This window comes from Artemia sp. Qi Xiang Cuo, chromosome 6 (genome assembly GCF_049724085.1).
Source record: "Artemia sp. Qi Xiang Cuo chromosome 6, ASM4972408v1, whole genome shotgun sequence".
In the NCBI taxonomy this organism is placed as follows: Eukaryota; Metazoa; Arthropoda; class Branchiopoda; order Anostraca; family Artemiidae; genus Artemia; species Artemia sp. Qi Xiang Cuo.
Window position 1 is genome coordinate 29,906,934 of NC_142799.1, and position 21,927 is coordinate 29,928,860.

The 21,927-nt window shown below is 34.2% G+C and overlaps 1 protein-coding gene across 9 annotated transcripts in view; it reads left to right on the forward strand.

Moving 5' to 3' along the window:
* Positions 1-18,192, forward strand: part of EcR (Ecdysone receptor) — a 257,170-nt gene extending 238,978 nt beyond the window's left edge. For all 9 annotated transcript variants that reach the window (XM_089090631.1, XM_089090630.1, XM_089090636.1 and 6 more), the window contains 3 exons: positions 4,818-4,967; positions 6,772-6,994; positions 11,485-18,192. In XM_089090631.1, the coding sequence (XP_088946757.1) occupies positions 4,818-4,967; positions 6,772-6,994; positions 11,485-11,720 (609 nt within the window). In that variant the 3' untranslated portion in view covers positions 11,721-18,192. The remainder of the gene's footprint in view (positions 1-4,817; positions 4,968-6,771; positions 6,995-11,484) is intronic.
* Positions 18,193-21,927: the final 3,735 nt, after the last annotated feature.

A 21,927-nucleotide genomic window follows, 5' to 3' on the forward strand; every position in this document is an offset into this window, starting at 1 on the left:
AAGTTTTCGTGTGGCTACGGTTGAGATTGAACTTGTTTTTAATGAATGCTTAAAGCGTTTCCATTTTTATACGAGGGGTGTTCAAAAAGCTCGTAGAACTGCATAAAAAACTTTATTTCATAAAAACAAAACCATCACTTCTTTTCAATATAGTCACCCCTAACTTCAACGCACTTAGACCACCGATGTTCAAGTGCCGCAATTCCAGCTTGGAAGAAGTCTTGTGACTGGGAATTGAACCACTGATCCACGGTGGATATCAGCTCCTCATCGTCACCAAAACGCTTTCGACGAAGGTCGGACTTCATGGCACGAAACAGGTGGAAGTCGCTTTGAGCCAGATCCGGACTGTAGGGTGGGTGAGCCTACTGTTCGAAGCCCATGTGATTGATTGTGGCTTGTGGCACGCGGTTCTTGTGCACCGGCGCATTGTCATGAAGAAGGAGAACACCACGAGTCAGCATTCCTCGTCTCTTCGTCTTGATTGCCTGGTTCAACTTAACCATCAGATCCCAGTAATAGGCACCAGTGATGGTAGACCTTCTGGGCAAGTAGTCAATTAGCAGGAGACCTTTCGAATCCCAGAAGACTGATGCCATCACCTTGCATGCTGAGGACTGGATCTGAAACTTCCTTGAACACGGCGAGTCATTGTGTTTCCACTATTTGAAGGCGATCTTCTCTCAGGGTCCCAGTGGTGTACCCAGGTCTCGTCTCCAGTCACAAGTCGCAAATGGAAGTCTTCTGGGTCTCCTGTAGAGCTCGAGAAGTTGTGAACTGAGCTGCATCCGCTGCTGTCGATCTTGTACTTGAAGATTTTGAGGCACCCATCTGGCAGACACTTTGGAGAGATGAAGAGGGCCGTGAAGAATGTTGAAAACGTTCCCTTCAGAAATGCCAACTTTGGTTGCAACTTCTTTGACCTTTAAACGACAATCAGCCATGACAAGGTCTTCCACGCGCCGGATGACCTCCGGGCTCGTCACTTCAAAAGGTCGACCGGACCTTGGGTCGTCTTCCAGAGATTTACGGCCCCGCTTGAACTCTGCGGCCCATTTGGCGACCATGGAATACTTGGGAGCATCTTGCTGGTACACCTTGGCCAACCGATCTGTGATTTCTCTAGCCGAAGAACATTCTTTGACAAGGAATTTGATCACTGCTCTGTACTCGATCAGTGACAAATCCATTTCTACAGTGATTCAATGACTTTGGAGTCTTCTTATACCTGAAAAGACAAAGCAAAATAAACAGTTTTTAGGCTGTGAATATCATTTACCTAGATAAGCATGCATGCAGGGTTAGAACTTATTTCGTCATTTCTAAGTGTTCCGTTCTACGAACTTGTTGAACGTCCCTCGTATTTCCTAAATAGAGAAGGGGGAAGAGGCTTGTAGTAACATTGTCCAAAACCATTCTCAATATGTTAGTAAAGCAGATATATAAATAAACAGATCGACAGTAACAAGCAGTATGCCCTGTAGCAGTGAAGTGGTGCAGAGGGATTGATTTCTACCTGGTAATACGGCACCAGAGTTTGAACCCAGTTGCAGGAAAACCCGCTGTCAAGGCCCAGAATTCGATTCCGGTGGGGAGATTATGCGAAAACGTGTCGATACTAACCCAATCAAGAGGATGAAGAAGACAGCCGTCAATTTAAATATTAAAAGACTAATACGTCATTACATTCCTCCCCGCAAGGCTCTACAACCGGGAAGGCACGAATAAAAAAAAAAACTTAAGAAAGAATAGTGACGAACTAAAGCATGCCCCTCAATATCCGTCGAAAACCAATTCAGAGTGAAGTGGCATGCGCAAACACCCCCAACATGCAACTCAAACTTGACTGAGAGATATCCACCAAACGGAGGCATTAAGCATTATTCAGAACTCAGAGAAAAAAAGATCAATTTTCCTGAAGGTACCAAAAGAGGCTCTTTTTGACTGGCTCAGGCAGAGTATTCCAGGCACCGTGGCATACAGTAAGAGGATTGAAGTCCGATCTGGCTGATGGAGTGGCTTGAATTCGAAAGTTTTAGAACTACGAAGATGATAGGTAGAATAATCAGAGGCAAGAATTGGAATAATTCAAAGGGCCATAGGAACATTACCATGTTGTTGAAAAAAAGTGAAAGACACACAAAAAATAATATACAGAGATTACAAATCAATATATGGCATATTAATGACACTGTTTATTTTAAAGATTAGATTCCTTTTTTTTTTGTCATATACCTTAGAGAGCAGCATCAGAAAGTGAAAAGGTTGATATCCCAAAAGGAAGTAAACAAAGAGACATAACTTTTAGAATCGACCCAGGAAAAATGTGTCTGACCTTCCTTAAAACTTCAGGAATGCATGATTTTGAACTTATCCAGGATATTCAGGAACGTGGGGGGGGGGGCGGCTCTGCTTCTATACCTTTCCCAATTTATCAAGATTTTATTTATAATTTCTCTAAATTTCGACGCTACTACTAGTACTAACAATTCTTTGGAACAATAAGTCGGTAAGTGGATGACATACCTACGTATATTAATTCATCCTGCTCCATCCGGATTTCCACTCTTTGAAGTCTCTCTGAGCTCCCATCCCCCTTAATTTTTTTTATGATCTTCTCTCATCCCATTCCAGGACATCCATATCTCCGTTTGACCCCTGCTAGATTTGTGAAATCAGTATTTTTGGTAGCATATCATCGTTCATCCACAAAGCATGACCTTACCACTCAACCATTATTTTTATTTTAGACTGGAATATAATAAAATATTCTATTATATCTCTGGGGTATAATACGATATTCCATAGTGTCATAGAACTTTTATATAAAAGTTGTATTATAAATATTATATTATATGATATAAATTTGTATTATATTATAGATTTATAAGACAATATCATATCATAAATATTATATTATATAAATATTTTATAATATGGGGTATTATATAATTGGGATATAATAAATATACTATATAATTGGGATATAATAAAATATATTCAACAATAATATTTTACTATAGGCAGTGGAATCAAACAAGTCGCTCAAATGAGTATAATACACCTTACGTAATTTTTCTGGAACAGGTAGCATCTCTTCCCAACTTTTCCAAACGTTCAGATGTTTTAGATTCAAATTTAATGATTATCATTACCATGGGCTTCTAATATTCTAATATTATTTCTAAGACTTGTCTTCCAATTCTATCAAAATTTTCAACTGCTGAAAATATTCCCTGTGTCTCGGCACAGGGAATTTTTGGCTACTTACCTTTTTTGTTTTTACCCGCCTTACTAATAATGCGCATAGGGTAAGTTCAGTTGTTATATTCCCATTTGTTCGTAATTAAAGCAACTTAAAACGTAATTAAAGCAACTCTTACGTGGATAAAGATCACGTAAGAAATCGTTGTAAGTCATTTTCTCCAGAAAGCGGAGTGACAGCCTTCCAGAAGAACGACACCGAGCTGTAAATGTTACTTTAAAGAAATCCTTGAAATATGAGTCATTTTCTATATAATAATAAAAAAGATTCGATTTGATTTTATCTTGACATGCAAATATCTATTTTAACATTGACTAGAGTAGTTTTGTTTGTCAAATTTTGCAGTTTTTATTCGCATTTTTGAGGAAACAATAATTTGGTTAAGCTTCAGGACATATTACCTGAGGGGAATTTGATCTCTTTTATAAAAGGAAATGAGCAATTTCAGAACCGAAGGACGCGGTTTTACTCTTGAATTGTTTCGGTTATTGAGCCATGCAATTTCTCAGGAATTCATTAGCATATGATTTTGTATTTGTTTTACAACTTGAAATCTTGTTCTTATTTTATTTGAAAATAAAAATCTTTTATTGACGTCCCCAGTTTAAATGTGAATCTGATGTTTCTAAATTCTTTATTTTATATTGAACGTGCCCATTTGTTCAATATTTTCCATCCAGACTTACAAAAATGTATATATTATATATGCATGTATATATATGCATATATATATATATGTATATATATATATATATATATATATATATATATATATATATATATATATATATATATATATATATATATATATATATAAATATATATATATATATACTAAATATATATATATATATACTAAATATATAAATATATATATACTAATATATATATATATATATATATATATATATATATATATATATATATATATATATATATATATATATATATATATATATATATTTATATTTATATATATATACTAAATATATATATATATGTACTAAATATATTTGTAGCAACTTTAGACCTTAATCCTGTTTATTTATGTTAATGCTTTATACTAAATCTCTTTATTCCTTATGAAATCAGTTTCAAATCGAGTCCTAAAATTAAGTCCAAAAATAAATTTAAGTAGCTTCAAAGAGACTCATAAAGTAGCGTTATATGCTGAATCCAAAGTTTTAATCGAAGTATTTCTAAGAAGTATATGGAAATTACAAAGGAACTTAAACAAAAATCTGTGCTACTTATTGTAATTATGACACATGATTAAACTTTCGTCTTTGGGAGGGGGGGATAAAAATGTTGTCTGCTTAGGGATCCAGTGAACTGTTTATGCATATAATAGTTAAAAGTAATTTAAATGCTCAATTGATAATAAAATGTGCTCATCCAATTTATATTTGTTTGGGGTAGTATACCCCAGTTACTGATGTAAAAAAATGACACGAATTCCATTCTCTTGATTAGAATATATATATTTTTTTCTGTTTAACATCTGCTCGGATGATTTAGGACACACTCAGATACTTCTTTCTTTATTTTCTAGCAACTTTCTTTGGAAGCAGATGATAGTGAACGAGGCTTTAGGACGATAACAGAGATGACCATATTAACTGTACAGTTAACCGTAGAGTTTTCAAAGCGACTGCCAGGATTTGATACACTTCTTCGTGAGGATCAAATCACCCTACTCAAAGTAAGTACTGACCCAAGTTCAGACTGAAAACGGCATGTTTGCTCAAGCTAAACAGTCTAGTGACGAAGCTTAAGTTAAATCAGCTAAACATAGTGTAATTTTGTTGTCAGTGGCAGCATTGTCTTTTTGGAAGGCTATATCACAATAAGATGTTAACAATGTTAAATTAAAAATTTAGCAAATGAGTAATTGACTGAAAAATAACTTCCTTGTTTACAAGCCGACCTCGAAAATTGTCAATTTTTACAACTAGATTACAAAACTTAAGTGTTTTGTTTCGGATTTTAATTATGTTTTAGCTTTGAAGCCCCCTATCACACCTATAAAAAGGGAAGGTTAATCCCTTCGCTTTTATTTGTTAAAAATACCCCCCCCCCCCCAAAAAAAAAAAAAAAAATAAAAGAAATGGAAATAAAGTTAACTTTTTTTGTGCTCATTAGTCCCTTTCCCAGAAAACAGTCCCCCTTTAATGTGACCCTATCATTATCCTACCGTGATTTCCGCCCAAAATTTTTAATGAGGCAACAACGTGTCCGCCAAAAATTTGGCAACAATGTGGGCAAACCAAGCTGAACTTAATAGAAGTTTGAATGTGAATTTGGCTAGAACAAAGTGGGAAGTTTATAATAAAATTTGCTTAGGCCATGTTTCATGGTTAATTGATTTTACATTGTCATTATTTCAATGTCTAACTTCAGGTGAAACTGTTCAATAAATTTTTGTGGTTGCAAAGAAGTGTATAATTATGACGCACAAAATTATATACAAAACCTGTTTTTTGTTTTTGTTGGAAAAAAATGTTATAAATTGCCCATTATTTATAATCAAATTTGTTTTGGGCTTAAGTATCCAGCTTTTTATTTTAGTTTTTGGAATACAATTTCGTAGACAGCTTCTCACATTCAACCAGTTCATTTCCTTGCGTGCTTCATATCACTTAAGAACTTTTTTCTGTTCATGACATAATTCTGCATTAATCCCATGAAGAATCAAGCTTAAAATTTAAGCTAGAGACTAGATGGCGATGCTTTTTTTATTTTTGCTTAATTTTTGATCGAATCAGATGCTGATTGTTGCAACTAAGTAACTTAAAACTGCTATTGCTCAAAGTTGTTTTTGACATTGAATTTATTAGGATTTTGTGACCTAAAACCAAAAAGACTTACGTGATACAAAGAAGCAAATAAAAAGGAAATATTTGTTTTCTTTATTTTCCTAATGTATGTTGGTTCCTTTTGATATTTTCCTTTACTATCTTACTAAATGCACAAAAGTTTTATATATTATATATTTATATGTAAATTTTTTCTCGAAATCGGCACAATAATTTTTTTTCTGGAAATTTCCATACTACCATTTGCCGGTGTGAAAAAACGATCTAGGTAGGTCACAACCTTAGGAAAATTCGTTTAATGCCTTAATTTCGCGAAAACACTTCATATGAATGGCGCCATGAATACTTGGAATAGTTGTAATAAGTTTTGCTGAAGATCAGTGATTGTGTTAAATATTTTAAAAAGCACATTACAATTTAATTTGATTCTCGACTGTATAGAATAATTCGTCAGTGTAAATATGCAAAAAGGTTTCCCGAATAATTTTTTTTTTTTGGCTAAAAAACAGTCTTTCTTTTCAACAAGCGAAGCTTGGTCTCTGGTACTATATTAGCAACTGTAACTTTTTGGATTATATTAGCAGTTATTCACTAGAAACCTGATGCTTTAAAGAGCTGTTTGTGGATCCATGTTTTATTTCTATCTACTGCACCAATTGTTGGTACACTTGTAACTTCGTGAAATTGCAGGCATGCTCAAGTGAAGTGATGATGTTGCGAGGTGCTCGGAAATATGACGCCGAAACGGATTCCATTGTTTTTGCCAATAACCTGCCCTACACCAAGGACCGCTACGCCATGACTGGCGTTGAATACACAGCTGACGAATTGTACGGCTTTGCCAGAAAAATGTACTGCCTTAAAACTGACAATGCTGAATACGCGTTGATTACTGCTATTGTGATATTCTCAGGTAAGGATTAAATTATTCGTTAAATCTACTACTGAATATTCTATGTGTAGGGTCTATGATGATCAAACCATTTTTTCTAATTGTTTATCGGCTATATTTTAGTCATTACACTGTATTTTAGGTAGTACTGTCATCATTATCAATATTTTATGAAGAATAGTCTTCAAGGGGCGAATTCAGTATTTTGTCGGGAGGGGGGGGGGGTAAAAACTTTAAAAACGCATCAAAATTTGTTTATATGATTTTTTTTCTACTTTTTTGGGAGTAGAACAAAAATTTCAGGGGTGGGGGCTCAAACCCTGTGCCCTCCCCCTGGATATAGCCTTGGAGTCAGCTAAGGAATTTCAAAAAAAAAAAAAATTGTGACAGAGATTTTTGTTCCCATTTGGCCTTTTCCTTCCCATATCTCCCCTCTTCTTTTATAGGATACAAAAGGAAATCTATTAAAAAATACCACTCTACTGTGAAGACACTATAGGCCTACGTATTAATTACGAAATAGCTTTAAAAAGACATCCAGGAGGAAAATTTGAGACGGTATTCCTGGATCTTAACGAAAGGTCATATCAAAAAATTTTTGCGCAATCTACGAAATCAAGCTGATGCGATAGATTCCCCGGTCTTTATCAATAAATCGTATCTTAAGTTTATGACTCAAAACCATTTCGAAGACTTGTTAAATTCAGTGGAAAATTCTCTCCTCAATGATACAGAAATTTTATAAAAATAAAGGATCGAAACATTTTTTTAAACTTATAGTTAACAAAATAATTGCTTGTTTTAAAATGACAAATTTACTTTCCTAAGATATATTGATTGTTCCCTAGAAACAGATTTTACCGTCTTTCTGGGATTTCCTATACAGTGGCTCAGTTGGAAAACCGATTAACTCCATAAAATAAATACCTGTCAAAGTTGGCAAAGAACACTTGTGGTAAAAAAGATGATTGAATTTGATCCCTGATATTAAAATCGCCTTATGTGTTGGTGATTTCAGCTGAATAGTTAAGTTGCCAAATCGATTGTGGTGATTTTTTCGCGATCAATTACATTTTATTGTTTTAATAGTCAATCTTGCCCATCCTCGTGGGATGTCTTGGGGTCCTCCTTTTGACAGGGCATGAACCAGGGTTCAGTATGAAGATCTTTCTTGTGCTGTTCTGGAGATTTGTTCGATGTTCTTGCGGTCGCTATCCTCAATCGTTCCTTCGAGTGCGATTTCCGGGAATCGGTTGGGTGCCATTCTTCTGACATGACCCTGCATGACACAGCAGTTGCTGCCGTTTGATTTTGTCAGGGATTGTATCAGGAGATTTCAGCCACCTTTGTACCTCTTTGTTGGCTACGTGGTTGGTGTAGTTGATCTTTGCGGTGCGGAGTAAGCACCACATCTTGAATGCGAGGAGGTTGTACTCATTCTTTGTCTTCAGGGCGCAGGTTTCACCCGCACAGAGTGATCAACACAATGAGGCTGTTGAAGAGGTGGATTTTCAACTGATTGGAGAGCTAACTGTATTTCCAGATATTCGATAGTATCCTGAAGCTTTTAGTTTTCAATTGTCTGTGGCATTTTGCCACATTTGGGTATTTTCATATAAGCAGTCAAAGTCAGGAGCCAATCTAATTATTTTATCAGTAAATGTAAAAAAAAGAAATAAATAACCAATTTCGCTTTTGAACATTTGGTAAAGTGTTAACTATTCTTTTTAGCACATACCTTTTAATTTATTATTCATTTATATATGCCAGTGAAACCTTTGTTTCACTAGTAGACAATATTTGGTAAAAAAAAAAAACAAAAAAAAAATACAATCTTGAGGTCAAGGACGTGATAAAGGGGGAAGGGGATATTTTTTTTCCTTGTTTGACCTATGTTTGACCAAAAAGTCTGGGGAACTGATAAACGAGGAAACTAGTTCGTCTCTGAGAAACAGCAATTAATGTCATCTAACATTACCCAGTAAAATCAATGATAATTGTACTGCCTAATTTAAAATGATAATTGCACTTTTTATTATTTTTGTTATTATTTTGGCTATAAACTGACCCACTGTTTACTTAATAATAACTTTTTCCCAAAGGCCAATGTTTATTTTTTAAACAGCTTTTTTAAAAGTAGCCTATTTCTTCCTTACTCGCCCATTCTTAACTATTTTATAATAAAAAAAAAAAACAGTTTAAAACAAAACAATCCACTTGGTTTCAGAGAATCTCAGGTTGAAATGGATCCTCAAAAAACATAGATCTTTAATTGAACGCCAAGTTTTAATAAATTAAAGCTGTGCTGGTTTTTATTTTTTCTGGTTCTTCTAGGTAAGACTCTACTTTGGCGCTAAATGTCTCTCTAATGACGTTGGTTTAGTCAAATGGTCAAAAAGTTCGTCAAAGTAATTAATTTTTTTGATTATATCGGTATGAAAATGCGTCAACAGTTTATTGTTTTGACGACCTAAGCGAATTTGAAAATATGGCTATGTTTCAAGTCATGTATTTAGCAATAAATCTTATATTACTTTCATCAGGCGATTTTTATCTACTTCCGCTTTAGACTTCAAACGTCACAATGACGTATCTTCTTCTTCTTCATAAAATCGCAAGGTATTTGAACCAATGGATACGGTCCTTTTTATTGTTTGATGACCTAAGACAGTTTGAAAATATGGCTATGTTTCAAATCATGTATTTGACATCAGCTATTTTATATTTTTGTCATCATGTGATTTTTATCTTCTTCCGCTTTAGACTTTAAATGTCATAGCGACGTATCTCTTCTTATAAAATTCGCATAGTAATTGAATCAATGGATATTGTTCTTTTACCCCTTATGTGACATGTCTGCCAGGTAGTTTGTACTGATTTCACTTCACATCGTCAGAGCTACAGTTGGACTCGTGGTAAAACACGCTAGTAAATGTGATTTCTCTTTATTGTCTTAATGATTAATTCATTCTCAAGTCGAGGGGGTAAATATTTCTGGGTGTTTTGATGTATAGAAGATATTTTTTGTGTCCTTTGTTTCTGTTGGGTCAGAATCTATCTCACATACTATCTTCTATTCAAAATTCTACAGCATTTTCCGTTTTCTTTCGTTTTTCTTGGTATTAGCTTTTGTAAAGAGCTGCCTAAGCAGAAAAGCGAACTAAGAAAAGCCAGCGCCAACATTTTTGCTTGCTATAAGAGACATACCAAAAATAAGAGGAGTGAGATAGGATTATGGCAAGAAATGAAATGATTGGTTTTAAAAATAAAACCAAAGCCACATCTGGTTGGAAAGGGTAGCTCATTGTGTAATCAGCACTCGCTTTATCACATTGAGGTTATGGATTCCCATCCTCCTTCTCCCCGCCTTTTAAAAAGTACCTTGGCGCTACTGGTTCCCTTCAAGGTGGAACTAGACATAAGTAATTAGTCGTAGAAAATAGATGAAATATAAAATTTTCCAAGCAATTTCATTCGATATTTTTATTCCTGTTTATATTCATCTTTACTGACCTAAGAAGTGACACCTCTAAGAAATTGTGGTATCCAAACAAGCCATCTATTACAATTCACTTGTGTATCTTCTTTTTTCGTAATTTTAGGTTGTTTTCTAAGTGAAATATTACTTTTCTTGCAAGATGGTTAGATCAGCTACGGTGATTCAGAAGAAGTTAACCACATGCAATAAACTTTATAGGCTAGTGGGGTAATGGAAAAAATGTATTTCAGGTTTATTTCAAGCAAAAGAAGAAAAGACTCGCATATATTCTAAATTCATAATTAAAAAAAAAATTAAGTTGCGAGTGCACGGTGCAGAGTTTGAGGGACGGTGCAGGAGACTCATCTAATTTTTTAATCGAAGTTTTAAAAAATATAAAAAAAGGTGATAAAAATACTGAATTTTATTCCCTACAAATGTGGTAACGGGCTGTGATTCGATTTAACCACCTTTTTGGGGAGTTATTGATACTTTTCCTCTTATAAGAAATCGAAACGGTGCATTAGCACTGGTTAGATATACTTAGTTGTAGGCAATTTTTTGCCTGCTTTTGCTAGTTTTATGTATTACTAGTTTCAAATGTTTGGCATTTTGTTGATGTGCTTTTTTCTTATATATTTGGGTGTTCATTATAATATATATTTCAATCTTATTTAGCTTCTTTGCTATGCATATATATATATATATATATATATGCATATATATATATATATATATATATATATATATATATATATATATATATATATATATATATATATATATATACAAATTATGTTATATATAATTATTTTTTAATATATTACACACATATGTTGTGCTATGTTTTATTATGTTTAAAATGCTGCAAAAAAAAACCAAAAAAAAAATTAGAAAACCACAAAAAAAACATAAACCAAAGAAAGTAAAAAAATCTACGGTACTAAATATGCGCAAGTTTTGTATGTAAAATACATGTGTTGTGTTTTATGTTTTAATATATTGTGTACAAAAATGTGTTTCTATTTTTCAGAGCGGACTGGTTTACTTGAACCAAAAAAAGTGGAAAAAATTCAAGAGATCTATATGGACACATTGTATGCCTACGTGTTTACGCATCGCTCTAACCCAACAGTGGAGTTTGCCAAATTAATAAGCATTCCAACTACACTAAGAACACTTGGTACTATGAACGCTGACTTGTGTATGGCACTTAAACTAAAGAATAAACGCCTCCCACAGTTTCTACGTGAGATATGGGATATATAATAAACTCTATATGGGATATATGTTACAAATGGTGCTTGCTATTGGTTGCCTTAATGTGATCTGGAATTACTTGGAGCTAAGGTGTCTTCTATATTTTGTTTACAGTCGTACCTAAATTCATTCAAAGATAATTAGAAAATACTTATTAAAGGCCTATTTACGCTTGCCTAAAGAGTGAGCATATTTTGCGGTTATGGTCGCCCCAGAAGAAAGCTAAACACTATCAACACTTCCAGTTGCATCTTAAATTTTCAAAAATTTTTTTTTTTTTTTTTTTTTTTTGCAGTTTTTGTTTTGCTAAATATTTTTGTTCTATTAATAGCAAAAAGCCTTGAATAAGAATTTTGCGGCTACGGTGGCTTTAAAACAAGTGGTGACTCAAATCATCTTAAAAAATTTCAAGGAGTTATTTAATAATAGTAACCCCTGCCATCTATCCAGTCTTTTCCGATAAAGTTTAAACCAGACAAATTTTTGGGAAAATAAATTTCGTTATTTCTTTTTATGGGCATTTTTGATCATTCTTCTTCCGAAAGACTTCAAAATTCTCTGAGAAATATTCTAATTACATTGGATAGAGAAAGGGTTGAAAAAGTATAATATTCATACAGAAATAATGTAAAGTTAATATTTTGTTTCCTTGCCTCATGCTTTCTTTCTTTTTTTTTTCTTTTTTTTTATAAGGGGAAAGAAGGAATTAGATTAGGTTGTACTTTTAAGAGGCTTCGAGAAGTTCCCAAAATTTTTTTTTTTTTCAACAATTAAAAATTTAATTAACGCGAAAGTTAGTCGTTGGAAGTTATTTGTAGATAGCATCGTTATCCAGTTAATAGATGGCCTCATATTTTTTTCGTTTTTTGTATTTCCCTTATAAATCATCTATATTTTAAACTAGTTATCAGTTTTTATTTATCTAGATACTATCGAATTCTTCACGAAAAATAAAAAAAATCGGTATATTTTCTTAAACATATATTTTGCTTTCTTTGAAGTCGATAGATATTGAGGTAATAGGTGAGCCTATTTTTTTAGTGCCCCAACTATGTTTGATCAGAATGGAGATACGAATTTTTGATTGGAAATATTTTTATAGGGTTATATTTTGTAATTGATTTTGCGTATATATCTCCTGTTGTTGATGAAAGTTTTTAATGGAAGTTTTATCGGGGACCATAGTTAATATTTCTTTGCATTCGGAGTGATTTTTATGTATGCAACAATATGTTTTTCTTCCGCGAAAGTGTTGTAAGATCTCGTTATGGCCCACGCATAAATAATAGTTTATTTTTTCATAAGAGGTTTATATTAGGTAAATGTACCTGACTTATAATATTGCACACGATTTGTTTCATCTGAATTTTGTTTATCAAAAAGAAATATAGTTATTTTTGTTACTATTTTTTGTGCTTATTTGAGAGTTGTGAAAGTTGTTTGTTGTTATGTTTGTTGGTGGTTGCACTGAGCTGACTTAAAAATTCCAGTGTCAGGACTCGAATTACAATCAAAAGTATCAAGGTTTTCTTTTTTCTTCAGAACTTACAGAATATAGTAAATATAGCTTAGTATACTCATTGCAAATGTCGCGTGCATATTTTATATAGAAAATACCAACTTGAATAGTCCAATTTAAATAGTCCAATTCCAACTTGAATAGGCCTATTTAATGGCTTATCACTAATACATAGTAGCCTAGGATTTGATAAGTTTTTCCAAGCATACGTTATTTAAAGGATAATAGGCTAAAGTAGACAACTAATAAGAAATTCTAAGGGCCATGATTGTAGATTCCTGAAAGAAAATGTTAGGCCCCCCCCCCCTCCTCGCATAGGTTAGATTGTATATATCCACCAATAAGGCACAACGAGGATGTTAAATTTCCCTATCAGAGGTGGCTTAGATCTGACACCCCTTTATGGTACATATACTTTTTCTGGAAATTCACAAGTGAAATTAAATTTGTGAGGAATTTTATGCAATATGTACAATTATTTCTTAGTTAAATAAATAAAAATCACGAAATAAAATATATCTTTTTAGTAAATCATGTTTTGTTTATACCATTCGACTAACCTTGAAAACTTTTGAAGAGCACGTTTAACGAAGTTTCAGCAATATTTTCACATATAAGGTGTACTTGCGCAACGAGTTTAATAAAAAATCTTCAATATTTGAGGCACTTGACCAGTTGCTTATTTTTCAACTGTGACTAACCCCACGTTCAACATAGCTAATTGCAATTCGTTTCAATAAGTTATTGAATATATGTGATTATTCTGTTCTACCGAAAGCATATTGAGCATCAAAATGAATTTCTTACAAAAAAACAGGACAAAAAAATCAAAGTAATCTTATAACCCCATATAATCTTTGAAACTAGCCACAAATTTTGTATGCTTATATTGATGTATAAATATACAAAGAAATGAGATTTAATGCACGAAGAATACACAATATACAAAGAATGTGGTTCAATATTTGCGATTGGCTATTGAACGCCGAAAACTACACAAATAAATTGCAATAAGCTTATTGAATGCGGGGTAAGTAGGTGCAATTTAGAAAAAGCGCTGCGGCCTTAACGAAGCTAAATTTTAGAATTAAGAAAACATGGTTGCCATATAAACATAGATTCAGCCATAAAGTACGTCTTTAGAGGAGGTACTTTTGAGCCAAGTAATTTTAGGGGTGAAATTTTTAAGATAGCTATTGCTGCATTTAAATATCCATTTATCTTTGATATTGAAAAAGGAATTTACTGAGCTATATTTTTGGAAATGTCTCAAATTAGAAAACGTCCTTGGTACTTTGTGTAAAGGTCATAACTGACAAAGTTGTCATTTTGCTTAAGAAAAAAAAACGAAATATTTGTATATGTCATAGGCATGAAATTGCCAGAAAATAGAAAAAAATTGGTAAAACAGTAATATTTGAATGTAATATGTCTAATAGTTTTTCTAGATCTTTTCCAAGGGTAGAAAATTTGGTACTTGTGTCTTATAGCCACCACACTCAAGTTCTGTCGAGATGTGAAGTTTGGTTAATGCTAATGAAATAAAACAAAATATGATGAAAATATAATGCTTTATCAACAAAATTATGAAAACTACAACAAATAATTATGGGAGAGGTGGGGGAAGGGGGCACCCAGACTGCATTAAATACGTAACCTAAACTAACCTAACCAAAATACCAACTAAATATTTGATTACAATATAGCTACAATTTAGTTTCCCACCGAGCCGAAGATAATATTGTGTGGTATAAAGACCATAAAAACCGGTTATTGTCGCATGTTCGCGACACGAGATCTTGAGTGTGGTGGTTATAAGACAAATACCGAAAATTCGATTAAAATGTCAGTTACAACCTTTAAATAAAGGGGCGTCGATATTCGCTCAACTGTTAAAATATTCATGTTCCACAACTGCATTAATTCCATATTTGGGAATTGCATCCTTCTTCCGTTCAGCCAATTCACGAAAATGCAGCGGGGGGCTAAAATTTATTTCTTAAAATTTAGGGGTGGATTTTTTTTCGTTAAAAAAAAAAAAAATTCAATGAAGATTCCTAAAAAAAAGGCATCTAGAAGTAAAATACCAAAAATGTGTTTTTTCAAAATCCAAGCATGGCAAATGCCCCCCCCCCTCTCCAATTGACGCCGCTGCTTCTTTTATGTTGTTGGCTGATAAAATTAATGAAAATACATTTATAATTTGGTGTTTTTTTCTGGGGGGGGGGGGTCACTCAGAACTAGAGAAAGGAGCAAGGTTTGTTGATTCGCCTGGTGTTCTCAAGCTTTTGTTGAAGCATTTTTTTTATTCCAAAGCTTTCCTACTCCCTTCACAAACCAGAGGTCCATGGTCCCCTCAACCTTCCCGTTAAAAGTGGCAGCTCTAATCTCAGTTACAACAGCGTTGGAAAGATTCGAACTCCTTATAAGGCCGGTAATTTATTGAAACATTGAAAAGCCGAATTGATTAAGTTCATTAAATAGTAACGGAAAACTTTCAAGAAAAATGTATTTAAGGTAATGATTCCAGGATTTATCAGGACCCAGATCAGATCCTAAATCCCTGATTTATGTTTGATTGTTTCCAATTATGGAGAGGTTTTTCAATTACATTTCAATATGAAGTATATCAAAGTGCCTTCTAAAGAAATCGTCATCTACTTGATAGCCAAAATATTTGTCATTTTGGGATGTTAATTCTTAATTTTAGAAATATTCTTATGAAGTTGTAAAGTTAAGTATCAAAAGTTAACTAATATCAAAATTTTAAAGTGGCATCTGAACCGCTCAGTTGGGCCTCTTGCTGCAACCGTAGATTTGGTAAAAAAATTTGTTTTTAATTTGGTTATGTTTTCCTGTATGAATATTCAAAACAAGGAGTTAATTGGAATAAACCGATTGCACAATAGGAAAACTCTGATATTTTGTGCTCACCATAAAAAGGCTATATGCAGCTGAGCTTATTTCGATGTTTTTAAATTCCATGAATCTTACTTCTTAGCTTTAAGCCTTACCATTGTCCCACTAAGCCACGATTTGTAATTATTTCCAATTTATAAAACAATTTCCAATTAGAATATTGCCCCTGCTGGACTAATAATATCCGTTGAAAAGTGATAATCACGCTCGACATAAGCCAGTAAAATTGGGCTCTAGTCAGCTTCTAAATGTAATTTTTTTTTGGCTGACCAATCATTAATATTGCTGGTGTACCGGCACCAACAGTTTTGCTTGGGCATATGAGATATACCAAGAATAAGAGGGGAGGGATAGGATTATGGCAAAGGATGAAAATCTTTTCAAAGCCTCATTCTAATTCATGAATCAAAAAATAAAACCAAAGCCACATCTGGTCGGAAAAGGCAGCTCATTGTGTAATCAGTACTCTCTTTACATTGTGTTCACATTAAGTTATGGATTCCCCCCTCTCTCTCTCCCTGCCTTTTGAAAAGTATCTTGGCGCTACTGGTTCCCTTCAAGGTGGGACTAGGCAAAATTAATTAGTCGTAGAAAATAGATGGGGTATAGAAGTTTTAAAATAAATTTTCCTAGTAACTGTATTTCAACATTTTTATTCCTGTTTGTATTCATCTTTTCTTACCTAAGAAGTGGCAGCTGTAAGAAATGGCAGCATCCAAACGAGCCATATATTATAACCCACTTATGTGTCTTCTTTTTTCGTAATTTTAGGTCATTTTCTAAGTAAAATACTACTTTTCTACCAAGGTAGGCCTAGTTAGCTCGGCTACGGTGATTCAAAAGACGTTAGGTTACATGGCATAAACTTTATAGGATAGTGGGGTAATGCAAAAATGTATTTCAGGTTTTTTGACTGTTATTATGGACTAGTTGAAAGAACACTGTTAAGTATCCATTTAGGTAAAAACGGCCATATTTGTTCAACAAAGGCGTTTTTTTATGCCAACTTTAGAACTAAGATTTATATCTAGGTTAACGAAGATTTTGATCCTTAGGTTTGTTTATAATTTAAGGGATTGCTTACTATGTTGGGGAATTTTCCATTTAAGATTTGTAGTCACTTACTAGCCCACTTAATGGCCAAGCAAATTGTCTTGTTGAGTTTCCATATTTTAAAAATCTAGAATAACTTGTCAAGAATGCCTCACCCTTTTTTGCGAGAAAAGATTATTATTGGCACGTGCATGCTTTTTAAACTTTGGGTGAACACTACGTCTGTCTTTCCTGCTTTACGCCTTAACTTTTCTGCTTATGTGGGTTTAAATGAATTCAACACTTCTAGTGTCTCTGATTGTCAGCGTTACCCAACAGATACGAGAAAGTCAATATAGCTTAATTTTCATTCTTATTAAACGTTTAAGTTGATTTAGATTTAACCTAATATTGTTTGAAAGTAGACGCACTTCTATTTTTGTATTGATTATAAAAATTGTTAGATTAGCATGCAAAAGACAGATTAGTTTACACAAATATAGCTATTGTGCTCTTTTGGCACACTTGGTTCTTTTCAGCCCAATACAAGGCAAAGTAAAAACAAGAAATACAAACAATATAATTGCAGCTATTTTTATTTCGGTTTTTAGAATTGATTTTGCTGGTTAACGCTAGATGACGGTTGTTATTTTTTCTAGTTTCCTCTTTAACCTAATACAGTTTTCCCCATAAAAGCTGTCTCGTCTTTCTAATGATCGTAAGCGGAGCCTCATCCTCATCCTCGGCGATTGAGTTTCTAAGCTTGGGATGTAGCATAAAACAGAAATGAAGAAGAAAGGAGTTGCTTCAATTTTGTTCAAGTTTATAAAAATGAGTGTGATTGGTTGAATTGTTATCTCCCTCCTTTCGGAATGAGAAAATGTGGTTGTGTTGTGCATCGTGCTTGTAAATAGGGAGGATTATGTGCAATATTATATTGTCATAAGCGTAACGTGTGCTAAGATTTTATATGAATAAAACCTATATTTATTAAATATTTCTTTAAGAATATTTTCTCTATTTGGTTTTGCTTTGGCAATAGTAGTTATATATATGAGGATTTGTGTTGAGTAAAATTAGGGGAAAAGTCCTAATAATTTTTGGGTCATTTCTGTTCGTTTAAGATGAATTCCTCGTTTTAGTGGCGTTCAATTTTTAATGAGACCCCAACGAATGTCAGTGACGCCACTGTTTGGAAACTCGCGGCAATAGTAAAACCCTTTTGTCAGGGAGTTTGCAATGATCACTTGCTCCCTATTTGCCAATGAAGTAACGATACCAAGCAGGAAGCAGTGGAAAATAAAGCGAAAACTAAAAGAATTTCTGAGTTTTTTTTAAGTGAAATATCTTTTTTATTTTTAACCAGTACTTGTATGACATACACCCGACCGCTCAAGTTGTTCATTCGTTAGCGCATTATAGAACCGTTTTTTTCTTTAGTTTCTTTCAGCTTAGTGTGAGACAAGACAAAGAGAAGTGACAGAATAGATGGAAAATATATAATTTGGGCTATATATTTGCACATTATGGGAAAGGGTGATTAAAGTATTTGGACAGTGTGAAGTTACAAAGCAACTCTTAATTCAGATATGCAGTATAATTGTACCTAACACATGAGGCATGCTTACCCGCTATACTTTACCCCAATTATCCCTAAGGTGCAAATATATTGCCCAAATTTGCTTCTAAAGTATTATATTTTTATCATACTTAGGCATATTTCATTAGGATTGAGCGTCCGAGAATTATTAGAAGAAGAATATTAGAAGTATATTAGGCCGGGGGTATATCATACGGTGGACGGCGTTTACCCCCCTCCCCCAAAAAAAAACGTGGAAAATAAGGCTTTCCAAATTTAAGAATTTTATTTGAGTTTTATTTTTTTAATTTCCGTAGGGGGATGGAATTTTGGTACTTGTTTATTATGCGCCACTCACTCAAGTTTACGCTGTTTAAAATTCGAGAACACACCGTTTTTTTTTGTTAGTTTCTTCGTTACTTTAGGAATAAATTTGCGTTATATTTGCACATTAGGGAGGAGAGGGGGAAGGGGTAAGCCTAATGTGTCTATATGCAAAATGTGTTTTGTACAATTATACTGCATATTAGGTTGATAAAAAAAGAACTGTATTTTAAAGTCAATTGTACGGTCATGAACACAGTGAAATAACATAAATGAATATAGTGAAGGGGGTGTTTAACCCCCGAAAAATACCCTCCCCCACGAAAAATACCCCCCCCTCTTTCGGAAAGTAACCCCTGCGGAAAATACCCCTCCTTGGAAAATACCCTCGTGGAAAATACCCTCCCCCCTTGTGGAAAATAAGGTTTCTAAATTTGAAACTTTTATTTGAGTTTTTCTTTCTACTTTCGTTGAAAAGTGCTAAGAAACGGGAAAATGAGGAATTGATACACCAGAAGTATCTTAGAAACTTGGAAAAAAAACACAAATCCATTTGTGTTGAAAAGACTTCCATAGGAACTTCTGCAATTTTTGGCAGTAGCGGGTGCCAAATTAAAAAAAAAGAGAAAAAATGAAGAAGAAAAAAATATAGGTAAACAATCATCCAAATTAAGCTAAAACATATGACACCAAAAAGTTTAAGAAGATCGGGCTATCCTTTGAAAGGATAGTTGGCTTTGAGAACCAACAAATTCTAAATTGTTTAAGTTTTTACGGACAAAAGCGTTGTCAAATTCTACGAATTTGTTTTTCTTATCTTCCAAGTGTAAAACTACCACAAATCACCATTAACAAATAAATGGACCCAAAACTAACAGAAATTACAATAGATAGCCTAGTCAAACTCAAAACGATCAAAAAGTAAAAAGAATATGGCTGACAACACCCATGTCTTCTTCAGACCAGAAAATAATTTGCACTTTACTTATATATTAAAAAAAAAAAAAAATATGTGTATTGTCAGTTTAATATACATATTGTGATATCTATTCCTTATCGTCTTAATACTTCTTTATTTGTTGAAGTCAAAAAAGTGATTGTAGGGCAACTAGCCCCCCCCCCACGCCCATCACTCCCCCAAACACATACAGTCTAAATTTTGAGATAGCCGTTTTATTCAGCGTAATTGATTTCCAGATAGAAAATATGTTTTTGAGGTGGACACTCCTCCACAACCCTCAGGTCAAGGGTTTTAAGTTATGCTCTGGGGGCATATAAGGTTTTTATAGAAGGCGTTGTCGTAGAAACTTCAAAACTGGCTCATTCGATTGGGAATTCAAAGGGCTAATGCCCTTTTGAATAGAAGAAAGTTATTGGAGGGCACCTAGCCCCCCGCCCCCCCCCAACGCCCATCATTCCCCCAAACACATCCAATCCAAATTTGGACATAGCCATTTTGTTCATCGTAGGCTAGTTGATTTCCAGATAGAAAATATATTTTTGAGGAGGATATTCCTCCACAACCCTCAGGGCAAGGGTTTTAAGTTATGCCCTTAGGGCATATAAGGTTTTTATAGAAGGTGTTGTCATAGAAATTTCAAAACAGGCTCATTCGATTGGAAATTTCAAAGGGCTAGTGGCCTTTTTAATAGTCGAAAGTGATTGGAGGGCAACTAGCCCCCCCCCCACGCCCCTCATTCCCCCAAACACATCCAATCATAGTTTTGAGATAACCATTTTGTTCAGCGTAGTGTAGTTGATTTCCAGATAGAAAATATGTTTTTGAGGAGGACAATCTCCCAAAACCCTCAGGGCAAGGGTTTTAAGTTATGCCCTGGGGGCATATAAGGTTTTCATAGAAAGCGTTGTCGTAGAAACTTCAAAAGGGACTCATTCGATTGGAAATTCAAATGGCTAGTGCCCTTTTTAATAGTCGAAAGTTGTTGGAGGGCAACTAGCCCCCCCCCGCGCCCATCAATCCCCCAAACATACCCAGTCAAAATTTTGAGATGGCCATTTTGTTCAGCGTAGTTGATTTTCAGATAGAAAATATGTTTTTGAGGAGGACACTCCCCCACAACCCTCAGGGCAAGGGTTTTAAGTTATACCCTGGGGGCATATAAGGTTTTTTATAGAAGGTGTTGTCGTAGAAACTTCAAAAAAGGCTCATTCGATTGAAAATTCGAAGGACTAGTACCCTTTTTAGTAGTCGAAAGTGATTATTGGGCAACTAGCCCCCCCCATCCCCCTCGCCCATGATTCCCCCAAACACATACAGTCTAAATTTTGAGATAGCCATTTTGTTCAGCGTAATTGATTTCCAGATAGAAAATATGTTTTCGAGGAGGACACTCCCCCACAACCCTCAGGTCAAGGGTTTTAAGTTATGCTCTGGGGGCACATAAGGTTTTTATAGAAGGTGTTGTCGTAGAAACTTCAAAACTGGCTCATTCGATTGGAAATTTAAAGGGCTAATGCCCTTTTTATAGTCGAAAGTGATTGGAGGGCACCTAGCCCCCCCCCCTCCACATCCATCATTTCCCCAAACACTTCAAATCAAAATTTTGAGATAGCCATTTTGTTCAGCGTAGGCTAGTTGATTTCCAGATAGAAAAGTTGTTTTTGAGGAGGACACTCTCCCACAACCCTCAGGGCAAGGGTTTTAAGTTAAGGGTTTTAAGGGCATATAAGGTTTTTATAGAAGGTGTTGTCGTAGAAACTTCAAAACAATCTCATTCGATTGGAAATTTCAAAGGGCTAGTGCCCTTTTTAATAGTAAAAAGAGATTGGAGGGCAACTAGCCCCCCCTATGCCTTCCCAAGGCCAGAATATAATTTGCACTT